General features: G+C 42.3%; 1 protein-coding gene across 2 annotated transcripts; it reads right to left on the bottom strand.

Annotated features, from left to right (window-relative positions):
- Nucleotides 1-114: 114 nt before the first annotated feature.
- On the bottom strand, nt 115-12,341 carry sin3b (SIN3 transcription regulator family member B). 2 transcript variants are annotated; one of them, XM_046870963.1, is made up of 19 exons: nt 11,761-12,341; nt 8,646-8,752; nt 8,369-8,522; nt 7,983-8,279; nt 7,749-7,901; nt 7,519-7,641; nt 7,297-7,386; nt 6,108-6,226; nt 5,808-6,021; nt 5,478-5,594; nt 4,440-4,678; nt 3,893-4,076; nt 3,069-3,774; nt 2,757-2,926; nt 2,382-2,555; nt 1,772-1,864; nt 1,588-1,682; nt 1,268-1,466; nt 115-785 (listed from the first exon to the last, which is right to left on the bottom strand). In XM_046870963.1, the coding sequence occupies exons 1-19, from the start codon at nt 11,860-11,862 to the stop codon at nt 552-554; spliced, it is 3,570 nt and encodes a 1,189-aa protein (XP_046726919.1). In that variant the 5' UTR covers nt 11,863-12,341; the 3' UTR covers nt 115-551. The 2 variants fall into 2 exon arrangements, with proteins under 2 accessions (XP_046726919.1, XP_046726920.1); XM_046870964.1 differs by having other exon boundaries at nt 7,983-8,276.
- Nucleotides 12,342-13,444: the final 1,103 nt, after the last annotated feature.

Below are 13,444 nucleotides of genomic sequence, written 5' to 3'. Positions count from 1 at the left end.
ACACACACACACACACACACACACACACACACACACACACACACACGGTACAGAGGTGGCAACAGGGTTGTGGCGCCACTTAGTGACTACCACACACACATACGCGCACACAGATTGTAAGAACTGCACAACGTGGTTGTTTTATTTCAAGATAACTGATACAGGATCTGTGTTATACATTCCTCTGCAAAACGCTTGTATTTCATCTCATGTTTTTAACATGTAAAAATTACACCAAACAAAAAAAAAAAGCATGATTTGGCGAGAGTCATATGGTACATGATGATTCAGACAATAAGCATTTATAAGTCTCCAGCATCCAAGGGCTGATGATTTTACTCATTCACTTACAACCGAGAGAAGTGCACATACAGAACACACACACAAAAGGCTGGTTTCATATGTTAAAAACTACAATGGGGGGGAAAAAATGTCATTCATTCGTTCGTTCACATCTGATTGGCTGTTCAAGTCCGTGCCATGATTACATCATTGCAACCGCATCTGTCCTTCTGTGTGTGTGCATTGGGTGAAACTTGTTGTGGTGTGATTCACGGTGAAGCTGGGGCCTTGCTGCTGTACCGCACCTGGTACCTATTGACCGTTTGACCTTTGACCTGCGATGTCACACAAGTGGTCTTACAGGGTAGCAAGTCGTCAAGGTCGTCTCCGAGAAGCCAGGCGTGGACAGAGCGGGCGGCAGCGGGGGAGACGTGCTCACTCTGCCACGCGCCATGCCAATGAGAGAAACGCTCACGTTGTAGCCGAGACACATGCAAGTGAGTCTAAGAGAGAGAGAGAGAGACGGGGAGAGACAGAAAGGAGTAAGAGTGTGAGATATTTTGCAGATTTATTGTCTACCTTTCCATTTGTCTGGCTGTCAAATTGTTTGTGTGCTTACCCATCTGCCTGTCTAACTATCTGTCTATCCATTTTCATGCTTATCTGTCTGTCTATCTACCCAACTGTCTAAACAGCCAGTCTATCAAACTGTCTCACTGCCTACTAACAAAACTGTCTGTCCTCTTTCCAACTGTCTGGCTGTTAACGTGGCTGCCTTACTATTTGCCTGCTTGCCTGTCTGTACATTTAACGATCTGTCAGCCCTGCTTACCTGCCTATCTGTCTGTCAGTCTGTCTGTCTATGCCTACCTGCAAAACTGCCTGTTTTCTTTGTCGTCTATTTCCAGGTAATTAGATTGTGATGTTGTAGTGCACTACGTAATGCTCTAGTGCCCATGGTCTCTAGGACTGTAGTATACACTACCTTCCTGGCTTTGATCAGTGCACCACGGCGGTACATGTAGTCCTCCGAGTTCATGACGAACACCATCTTGTGTGTGTTGAGTTTAAACCGACAGTCGAGGTTTCCGGCGCTTTCCACACCCAGCTGATCCCGCAGCTCACGCCGACTGCGCAGAGCCTCCACCTGTCGCAGCTGCCAGCGCCGGAACTGACGCAGGTTTCTGCATGCAAATACACACACATTAGACACAGTCGAGAGAGAAGGAAGAATCACACACACCACGCCATGTGGATAGGAACTTAAAAACTGGACCTGTGTGTATGCGAGCGAGAGAGTGTTACCTGGGCAAAAATACAGGCTTGAAATAATAACCTTCCCCTTGTGAACACATGGACATATCAGTTCCAACAAACTGTTCCATGTAGTTGCTCAGGCACTGCACGGATCAGACACAAACACACAAAAACATTAGACATACAGATCGATAACATTGGAGCATGCTAGCCACCTATCACACACACACACCTGTACTTCAAGTGGATCATCAGCCTGAGCCTCCTCTGTGTCCAGCAGCTCGATGGTCATAGTCACCTCACCTTTATTCTGAATAAACATCACCTGCAACACAAAAACACACACCTCTCAGACTCCACCCACTTTATTCTCAATATTCATTTATTATTACCCGTGTGTGTGTGTGTCTGTGTATTCTTCTGTCATTTCTTAGTAAAAGTACTATTTTTGAAACAGTCATCTGATGAGGTCATAAGGAGCATCACAGCAACCGACTAATCAGCAGCTTTTCAGTGTGGTCTCTTTCTTGCATTTTTCCCCAACAATTTCTCTCCTTCTTCCATCTTTCACTCAATTGGATCCTGCTTCCTTTCATGTCTTTATTATGGGCATTTCCTGTTTTAGTTTTTTGTTTTTATTTCCCCAGCCATCTTCAATACTCTATCCCTCTCCATCTATATTCCACTCCTTCACCATTATATTTCCTTTATTATCCTCCCTTACGATTTGATCCTTCCGATTAACCTTTCTTTCTTTTTCAACTAATATATTTCTTCTTTCCGCATTTGCACATTAACTCCTCTGTGTGTTTATTGGTGTGTGTGTCTGTGTGTTTGTATACCTTAAAACAGTTCTCTTCAGCCATCACTCTCTCAGATTTCCACTGGTAGCTGGTTTCCCAGGCAGCTCTCACACACTGAGAGGAGAGGTTTCCCCCTGCAGCGCCCCGTCTCCGCTCACATACATACAGCTCTGCTACTTGAACACACACCTCATCACTCACCAGGTGCTGCAGCTGCAAGTACAAAGACACATACACACAAACAGTTTAGCAGTGAAGAGTTCTGCATTAGTAATGATGGGTAGGCCAAGCGCATTTCAGTGATCACTTCCTGTAATATTTCACAATCACACTCTCTCTCTCCCTCTCTCGCTTTCTCAATATCTCTGTGTATTTCAGTGTCAGTCTCTCTTTTTGTCTGTTACTCTCGCTCACCTGTCTGACGATGTTCTGAATGAGTTTGTCGATGGTGAAGCCAATGTAGGCGTGAATGGTGAACATCTCTCGCAGCGTGTCCTCGTACTGTGTCCCCTCCAGATTTCCATCCAGCAGACTGCGCACCATGTCTAAAAACGCTGGGTAATACTCTTCCAGCTCCACCTCACCTACACACACACACACACACACACACACACACACACACACACACACACACACACACACACACACACACGTTCAATTACAAACTTACTGCACCTCATTACAAACAACTTGGAGCACTAAATGTAAACTGTTTGTCTCTCTTACTGGGTTGCTTAAGTCGCAGCTCCATGGCGAGATCAGTGGCCTTGTCTCTACGTCCCTCGGCCACCAGGAGGCGCTCTGCACTCTGCTCAGCACGGTGCTCCAGCAGCTGTCTCTCAGCCTGTCTGTACACCTTCAGCAGCCGCAAGCACAGAGTCTGGTGAAGCCGCAGGAAGAAGTACCAATTGTTGTTGACGAAGAACAGATTGTAGATGCCGTCCTGCTCTTTCTGCTGCTCTAGCTGCTCCTGTTGCTCCACCCCACGCGGGGACGCACACCGTCGCCGCCTCGACTCACCGTTCACCTGCTGCTGATTTCCTGTAGGCCCTGCTCCTGCTGCAACTCCTCCCCCTCCTCCTCGCTCTGCCATCCCTGCTGCCGTCTGCGTCTCTGAAATTGTACCAGCAGCAGTCCCACCCCCGTCCTCTGTGTCTGCCTCCTCGTCCGTCCACTCCTCTGTGTCGCTGAGCTCACCACGCCGAGAGAAGAACAGGTCAGGGATGAAATGGTGGATGATGCGCTTAATCTGGTCTTTGTCCTCCTTGTGGATGGTGGGCTGGCGCTTTACGTGATAGATGATGAGGGACGCTGCGTCCTCCAGGATCTGCTTGTCCTCGTAGGAGAAGATCAGGTGAGGCTCACTGCAGGCGCCGCCTCCTTCACGACCCTGCTGACCAACTCCGCCCTCCTCAGTGCTCTGCTCTTGACGCTACACAGACACACAAGCACAAACCTGTTAATACTTTCTACTGTGCTACAATGTTATGATAAAGAGACCACAAAGCTGTATGTTGCTGTGCTACGACGCCACAGAGCTTTGTTAGTACCTCGTCGTATATGCTCTCGATCTCGTTCAGGAGGCTTTTGGACCTCAGTGCCTTCATGTCGTTCTGTTTGAAGTTGACCCCCTGGTGGTCCAGAGATTTAAGGTATGCTTTTTCGTACTGCTCCCTCCAGATCTTATTAAAGCCCTGCTGAGCTTCTCTCCACTCTTCCTCCTTCGCTTTCAATCTGAAAACACACATACACACACTAAACAAAACTTCACTGCTACAGGGCACTGCGCCACACCTGACAATGAGCCCAAAACCTAAAAAAAAAAAAAAACAACCCGTTATAACTGTGTGTCTAAAGTTTACAAATTAGAGGCAGAAACAGAGATAGATAACGAAAGACATACATAGGCAGAGGCAGACTGATGAAGACAGAGTTATATATATATATATATATATATATATATATATATATATATATATATATGGGGAGAAAGACAAGACAGATGCATAGAAGAAGAGACAGATAGACATATATCAAGATTAGATTCTATACATATAGACAGCCAGATGGACAAAAGCACAGAGACAAGTGATGTACCTCTTTAGAACTACAGGTACAGCAGTCGCTGGGTTTCTCTTCAGACCTTCAATGATCTCGGGAGCTTTATCACCGTAAATACGATACACAGCTCGCCTCTGGATCACCTCAGAGGTCCCGCCCAGACAATCGTCCAATCGGAAGCGGTCCTGGTCCTCTGGTGAGAGACGAGACAGCTTCTTCTGCACACTCTCCAAAACCCTGATGGTGGCCAGGTTGGTCTCCAGAACCACGTCCAGCTACGAAGAGAGAAATCGCACAAAACGCCATTATTTTCTTTCACTTCTTTGATCAAATTCTTTTCTCCATCACTTTTCTTTGTCTCTTAATCAACCACTACTTCTTTTTTATATTTTCATTTCCATCACTCCATGTTACATTAATTCTTTTCCTCCTCCTATCAAAAACACCCCCCCATCCACCCATCTCTTCCATTGCTTATCACTTTTCATCCCTTCCATCCCACTAACCTTTTTTTTTTATAATTTTTTTTTTTAAATCTATTTTAGGCCATCTATTTTTATCTTTCCTATCATCACTCTAAATTTTTTTTACTTCTCTTGTCCTTTTCGTAATTACTCTTATCCCTTCATCTCTTAATATCTCTATTACCTTTATCTCTTCATCCACCAGTCTATAATTTTTTTGTTGTAGATATCTACCACTTTATCCCTCCATCAACCTTCATTTCTATATACCAGTTACCTTTAACCTTTTATTACCTTTATCTCTTGCTCTTATCTTTCCATCTCCACCTCTTTATTGCTCTATTCCTCTTATCCCTACCATATTTTTAAACATTTATCTCCTTGTCACCATCTCTTAGTCCTCCATTTCCTCAACCATTCTCTCCATCATTTTTCTAATACACCCTTTGAACTATCCTTCCCTTTAAATTCATAATGTTTTCTTCTATTCTTTCTTTTGGGTGTTAAATTGGGTGTAAAAAAAAAAACCTCTTACATTTGGATCTCGGGTTCAACCGGTCTTGCTAGAAACTACAAGTAAGAGTGTGTGTGTACAGGTGCAGGGACTCACCTCGAACCTCTCATCCTCACAGCGGTGCAGCTGCTCCTCGTATGGCGTCTTCTTCGAACTCACAAATGTGGAGTCCTCCGACCAAGATGGGAAGGATACCCAGGTATCGTTCAGCACCTGCACAGGCACAAAAAAAAAAGAGAGGGTGGGGGTGCTCCAGTGAGTCACATAGCCTCACGTGGGTGTCTAGTGTGGGAATGGCCTAATATTCTAATGAGCATGTTTGACTGGTAGTTCTCTCGCCATCTTACTACAAATAGTCAAGTACTAGGTATGGGCAGGGCAAGGAACATTAGCCTTGTGATTGGTCCGTGTGTGAAGTGTACGCACCTCTTTACACAGCGCTGTTCTCCCGCTGCATTTGGGTTGTTGGTACGTTTTAGGCAGAGCTCTGTAACTTGAACCGAGTCTCTTACAGGAAGCGTAGTCCACCTCCCTGGCCCCGCCCCCTTCCATATAGCGCTCTGATAGGCCAGACACAGAGTGCGAAAGCTCCTTCTCGCCGAGAAACGATTTGAATTGGGTGTAAAGTTCTGGAAACTTCCTGTAACACAAAACATTTCATCGTCTAGTTTATTTTAAATACATTTTAACAATTATTTAATCAAGCAGCATGGTCGTCATGTTTACCCAAGGAACGGTGTGACAAGCTGCAGGAGCTCAGCTCCTGACACCACCTCCTGGTTAAACAAGGCGATGCAGCGCAGGAAGTTCTCGTACACCTCCTGACTCTTAAATAAACGCCGAACCTGGAAGCACAAAGAAATTGCTGATAAGCAGAGAATGGGAAAAAAAAAAATCACAGCTGGAGCGGTTGATATCGATTATTTTAGCAATCAAGTATTCTATAGATTATTCCAACAAATAATCAGATAAGAAGTACTTTTCTTTATTAAAGAGCAATACAAAATATACAAGAGAAAATAAGACGGGTCTTTTAATATGCACACGTAATATTTGTTTCCTTTTTTAGAAAAACTTACGTTTTATTGCTTAAACTGCAAACAAGAATATCTGCAAAACTAAACCCATTTAGTGCATTTAATAGCAAAATGTAAATACAAATATACATTAACAAAAATGTATACATTTCAGATTACAATTAAAAAAAAAAAAACACAACAACAACAAAAAGCTGTGCGGGCTAGTTACAATTTAGTTTGAAATGATCCCAAACTTTGGAAGGATCGTCTCTTTCTTTGGTCTGAATCCTAGGGAGGCCCCTTTCTGCCACATAAAAAAAGCTTGCCCAATTCCGACTTTTTTAAATCGCAATTCTGACTTTATTTCTCGTTAAACATCTGGCATTTCTGGTACTTTCACCGGTAAACGTATTCTCTCCAGGGATCGGAGGCTTAGTTTAATACCATGCAATTCTACTGATTGTAGCCCATTTAATTTTCAATGTGTCTGGCACTACAGGTCGAGTGATGCTTCCCAGTTGGGAAGGAAAATCTCTGAATTGCCAGAAAAAAAGTCTAAATTGCAAGAAAAAAAATTGCTTGGATTTAAGCAAACATTTTATTCAATGTGTGGGAAACTGGTTTCCATATGAATCTTCTCGCTCCTCCCTGTTTTTCAGTGTTTCTCCATTTTTCAGTGTCTTCTGTGTTCCCTGTCCAGAGCACTCCAGAGTTTAGCAGGTGGTGTGTGAGTAATAATGATCCGTGGGAAATGCACTGCTCTGTGTGTAGGTAATAAACTAAACAAAGCATTTTGTTTAGCAAAAAAATTTCCTCTATGAATTTTTGTAAACGAATTACGCAAGGAACTGTAACAGCCCTAATCATGGCACCTGTCATGCTTGCGTCACGTTTACCTTGTCGAAGAAAGTGAACTCTCTGAGAACTCCGTGCTTCCCGACTGAGGCGAAAGACTGATCTTTGGAGCAGGAGAACTTCATTTTCTTCTGCAGTGAAGAAGGACATGAGCAAAGAAAGAATGAAGGATGAGAGATAATTTAAAAACAATGTGAAGACAGGTACAAATATAAGGGTGGTTTTCTGCATAAAGAGAGAGTGTGTAGTAGTCGGATTCATACCTTAAGCAGCGGCGTCATGTGAGGCATTAGAAGTGGCCGTGGCCTTTTCTTGCCTTGCTTATTAAAGTCCTCCTCGTCCATTTTCTTCACCTGCTCTTTGCCTGTTAAAGAGCCACTAGTAAACTGCAAAACACACACACACACACACACACACACACACACATTACACACACGAGATTAAGAAACACACGCATAGAACATAGTTCTAACTAAAGATGTTTTCTTCTCACCAGCGATCTCTTGGCGTCAGGAAGGAATTGTCCGAACTCTGCCAGCAGGTCCTCCTGTCCTTTAAACAGACTTGCCACTTTGGAAAAAACCTCATCTTCCGTCATCCCCGAACTCACCCTGCTTCGATTCTCCTTCAGCTCCAGCTGTTCCTTCTGCATCACACACACAGACTGATTCACCAATCTATAAATCACTCCCTGACTCCACCCCCCCTTCTCTTTCAAACTGTCTACCTGATAAGTGTGCAGGATTTCCAAAAAGGATCTGTAGATTTCTGGATGGTCCAGGAATCGGCTCTTGATCTTGTTCACATAGCTGATGGCACTGTCAAATTCGACAGGACTTGCCTCCGAAGCAGGAGGGGACGCAGACGACGTGGCTGGCTGCGATTGGCTGGGCGGTGGCAGGGCAATTTTTCCCGGCGGTTCAGGCGGAACTCCAGGCGTCGGCGAGGTGCTCTGAGGCGACGTTACTGGTTCACTCTGAGCTGAACTCGACTCTGTGCTCTTTGCCTTGCCAGGAGAAACCTGCTGCGAAGAAGGGGTCAGAGTGTAAATAAACACAATGCCGAGAAAAAATGCGTGTTCAATTCAGCAAGTGGCTACCAAAGCTAATTTACCTGCGGACTGAAGGGCGACTGCAGGAAGGCCATTCCGTTTTTTGGGATTTCTATCCGATATCCAGGAGGCAGGAACGCATTGAAGCCCAGCACGAGGTCCGGGTGGCCATGAAACAACTGGGAGACCCGGTTTATTACACCCGGTGTATCAATACTGCGGAACACAAAGACGACGCAACTCATCAAGAAACACCAATAGAAAAACAACAACCAGTCTATGGATACTTCTATCCAACCAACCAGTCATTTTGCATTGTTTTTATAAACAGCCAATCACCTCTGAGATTTGAACTCCTTCATAATGTCCAGGAACTTGTTGTAAATCCCAGGATCATTTGCAAACCGGATTTTAACCTGGTCCAAGTACGATAACGCATCTTCTACCTGAAAAGGGGATAAAAAAACAGAATTGAGTGGTTGTTCTAAATCATGTTTAGCTCCTCCCACTGCAAATAGCAGCAGAAAGCCAACAGTTTTTCACTAGAATTAAACTCTAGTGAGAAAATGAAAAAACTCCATGGTCTTAGTTTGAACACAGAGTGCCGCTGATGTGGATCATCGGATACTTGTATATGTATACGCATAAGCAAAATGCCTGCCCATATTTTATGCAGCAAAATCCTTTTAGAAATACACAGCGATGATGTGTGACCACTAAGTGAAGAGCTTACATTGTAGTAATCTTACTATGCTGTTCACGCAAAAAAAAAAAAAAAAAAAAAAAAACTACAGTCTGTGATCAGGTGATAGCTAAGTTGATGATAGAATTCCGTTATAAATGCACCAGACTCTTCAGCAATAAAGAACAGTTTTAAAATGGTCTTTGTTATACATCAATAAAAGTAATGTCTGTTCATTAGCACTACAAAGTAATTAGCTTTTCTCTTTAGGTTTAACAACAATTATAGCTGTTAATGCTAGCTACAGCAATCAGTTAGGTGTGCTGCATACCAATCCAGATAACATGATCTGCTCAACCACTTTGGCTGTTCAATTGCACTTGGTTCTGGCAAATTAACCAACCAGAAAACTCAACAGTACAAATGCAGGCAATAGTCAGTCTGCTGTTCTCATGGTTTTACAGTTCAAACGGATATGGAACATTAACAAATGAATGAAAAGCCCATATTGAAATTACATGTGTTCGTCCAATCAGAATGAAGCAAATACGAGTGAGATATTTTAGCTCTGGCTATACATTTTTTTTCTTTAGTTATTCGATACAAAAGTAAGATCATGTGTCCTCTCTGCATTTTTCCATTTGTCATGATAAACAAAACCTTGAGGATGTCTGGCTTAAAGTTTTATGTTTAACGGGGAGGTGGGTTACTGATTGGAAGGTTGTGGTTCAAACCATGGTATTGCCAAGTCACCACTTTTGGGACCCTTGATTAAGGCCCTTGAACCTCTGTGCTCCAGCGGCATTGTAACATGGCTGACCCTGGACCCTGCTCTCAGCTTGCTACATCGCTGGGATAAGCAAAGAAATAATTATCCTGTTGGATCAAAAGTTTTCTAAATATTTTTTATAATAATAATGATAATAATAATAATAAAGCATTCAGACATGTCATACATCATGCTTGTTCATGACAAGAAAGTCAAACTCTACTTCAAACGTTTCTGATAAAATAAATAAATAAATTTTAAAAAGCGAACATCGGCTAAATTCTAACTGCCAACGAAGTTCATTTCAAACAAACGGTGAAAATGCTGTTCAAAACATCAAAACAAAGAGCTAATAAACACTGATACAACCTGGTGCTTAAACAGAGTCGAATATGTAGAACAGTGTTCTCACATGCAAAATAATCTAAAATGAACAGCTACATGTTCTGTTAAATTGCAAACAAAGCATTAGAGAGCTTAACAGGTTTAAGTGACTGCGCTTAGTGTAACAGAGCAAACAAACAGCCAAATGAGAATCATGGTATAAATGAAAAGAAAGAAAGAAAGAAAGAAGGAAAAACAACTACACACTTTCTTCAAACACAAATGAACAGTTAAAATAGATTACTCCTTGTAAAATCTACATCAGGTTAAGTGAAAATGAACAGCTAAAGCAAAGCATACAGATGCAAACCTAGAATGAAAGTTTGAAGTGCAAACGAACAGTTAAAAACTGTTTACATTGTTATTACATTAAAATTACATAAAGCTAAGTCAAAATAAACAGCTATAAAGTGTTCTTATGGACCAAATGAACAGTGAGCAGTGTTAGGAGCGAACAGTGCACAGCCAAAATAGCCCCGCCCCCCCAAAGGCCCAAGTGAACAGCTAAAACAGACTAACAGCTAAATCACTACAGTGGGTTAACCAGTTTCCTGTTACTTCTACAGATAGTTATTAAAACTATAGTAAAAAGCTGAAGTGACCATGGATGTTACTAAATCCACCAGCCAACAGGCTTTTTTTTAAGCAAAGATAAACAGCCAAAATACTGCGCAGTGTTTTCACACCTGAAGTGAACAGTCAAAACAGCTAAAGCAGTAAGCTAAAAGGGGGTTGAATAGCTTAATAAGTGTGTTGTAATGTCTAAATGAACAGCCAAAACAGGTGACCCTTTGTTCCCCCATTCCACCCAACGAAGAGCTAAACCAGACGACCAGCTAGCATGACACGGGTTTCCCTGTCGTTCCGTCTTGTACGCTTTAAAACGAATGAACAGCTCGATCCATCAAGACGGTTCTTAATCCTGAAGCGAACAGCGAAGGTGGCGGTAACAGGCCAAAGGGAACAGCTCGTCCCAGAGCGAACAGCTCGAGCAGACCACAGTCTTGGTGAAGGCTTACTCTGGGTCCAAATGAAAAGCAAAAACTGCCAGCACTGTTAATAAGACGAACAGCCGAAACCCCAAAGTGGAAAACATCTAAATGAAAAGCTTAATAAGCCCAAATGAAGATCAAAGCCAGACGAACAGCCAGCACTGCACTGGAATTAATAGGTTTCCTGTTTAGGATAAAAGAAAACTAACAAATGATAAGAGGTCAGTGGGGTGATGAGGAACCAGATGATGGTCTTGTAGAAAAATAGTAAAAGATCAGGGTTTTTATTGTGCGAGAATGTAAGAAAGAGAAAAAGTGAGTTAGCTGGGCTAAGAGAAGCTAAAGTGATCCCTGTGGTTATTATTAGCATGGTGATTACAAAAGACACAGAATGTGAGCTTGGAGATCAAGAAGAAGTGATGAGTTGATCGCTGGAATACATTTAAATGTACGTAAAATAAGGGTGAAGTTGGACACTGCGGAAGGATCTCTCACTCCTCTCACACACACACACACACACACACAGATCTGAAGGTAATGCTAATGCTAAAGCTAGTTTTTCTTTAAAGCTCAGCTCAACAACAATGGTGCAGCGGAAAGAGAAAGTGCCTTTTCGGTGTGTCTTACCTTCAGTTTCTGGAAGTGCTGCTGGTGTTTCTGGGCGCTGAACGCTTTGTCCTGGATCTGGTTGATGTGCTTGGTGCTGCTGTGAGCTTGAATTTTCGCCATTGTGCTCAGGAGCAGCAGCAGCCACCAAAACACCAAACCGGGATTATTTTATTGGTTTAACACACACACTCTCTCTCCTCTGTGTGTGTGTGGCAAAGTTACATATAAAAAACTAGAAAACGGTAATCTAGTTTCGCCTACCCACTTTGTTTCGCTGTATATTTGCTGTATCAGATGGCTGTGCGAAAAAATTAAATAAATAAGGAAAGAAAGAGAAATCTTGGCCAAGTGGCAGCACCGCCGGACCCTCAGCTCAGGAAAAAACTAGCCCAACTACCCGAGCATCGCTGCGTTTCTCTTTTTTAAAAACCCACTCTATTTACATACAAACAACAAAAAAAGATTCCCAGCTTCGAAATAACGATGGCGGCGGTGATTACTAATTTTTATTATTATTATTTTTTATTATTTTTGTCACTATTTCAACAACTAACAACTAGCCCGAACCTGTCTCTTTAAATCTGGCCGCAGCTGAGCGCGCGGGTGAAAAGGGGAGGGAGGGAACTTAAAACCGCGCATGCGCACGACACCGGCGAGGCGGAGCTCCCGGAGACGGGAGGGGGGGTCTTTGGGACCGGGAAACTCGAAGCCGAAGCCGAATCCAGGCGGAACTTGCCGAGCCTCTCCGATTTTGAATGCATGAATGAAATGATTATTTGTTTATTTTAAAGATATGCGAATGGTATATAAATAATACAATACAATTCATTTTGTTTCAAATTCTTTTTATTTAAATAAAAAAAATATATTAAAAATAAAATTCATTTATTACATGACGTGTGCTGTTTTATATAATAATAAGTTATAGAAACAGATATATTTTAATATCAAAATACTATTAAAGGGAATATAATTAAACTCGAATAAAAACGCATAAAGCTTTTAGACTCTAATGCTGAAGAGATAAGGTTATAATAGTATAATATTTTATACTTTTAATTGATATAATATTATTAATATTGATATTCATTTATTAGATACAGTATCTCACAAAAGTGAGTAGACCCGTCACAGTTCAGCAATCATTTCAGTATATATTTTTAAGAGACACTACTATAGAAATTAAACTTGTATATATTTTAGAGTAGTCAATGTGCATATAGCGTATAGCAGTACAGATTTACTGTCCTCTAAAAATAACTCAACATACAGCCATTATTGTCTAAATAACTGGCAACAAATGTGAATACACCATAAGTGAACATGTCAAAACTGTGTCCAAAGTGTCACTATTTTGTGTGAGCACCATTGTTATCTAGCACTGCCTTGATCCTCCTGGGAAAGAAATTTACCAGAGCTGCACAGGTTGTTGCTGGGATCCTTTACCACTCCTCCATAATGACATGACAGAGCTGCTGGATGTTAGACACATGGCGCTTCTCCACCTTCCGCTTGAAGATGCCCCACAGTTGCTCAATAGGTTTCAGGTCTCTAGACATACTTGGTCACTCCATCACCTTCATCTTCAGCTTCCGTAGCAAGACAGTTGTCATTCTGGTGTTGTGTTTGGGGTTGTTATTATGTTGGAAAACTGCCATTCGGCAGACACCATCTGAGTCTCATCAGACCACAGGACGTTTCC

Source organism: Silurus meridionalis, chromosome 17 (assembly GCF_014805685.1).
Source record: "Silurus meridionalis isolate SWU-2019-XX chromosome 17, ASM1480568v1, whole genome shotgun sequence".
In the NCBI taxonomy this organism is placed as follows: Eukaryota; Metazoa; Chordata; class Actinopteri; order Siluriformes; family Siluridae; genus Silurus; species Silurus meridionalis.
Note: the sequence above shows the minus strand (reverse complement) of the source record. Positions and strands in the feature narration are given on the sequence as shown.

Bases quoted from the DNA above. Each gene is read 5' to 3' on its own strand.
- sin3b (XM_046870963.1), bottom strand. From the start codon at position 11,862: ATGGCGAAAATTCAAGCTCACAGCAGCACCAAGCACATCAACCAGATC. The intron at 7,387-7,518 runs GTATGAATCCGA...TCTTCACTGCAG, and splicing joins ACATGACGCCGCTGCTTAAG to AAGAAAATGAAGTTCTCCTG. The intron at 4,077-4,439 runs GTACATCACTTG...GTGTGTTTTCAG, and splicing joins GTACCTGTAGTTCTAAAGAG to ATTGAAAGCGAAGGAGGAAG.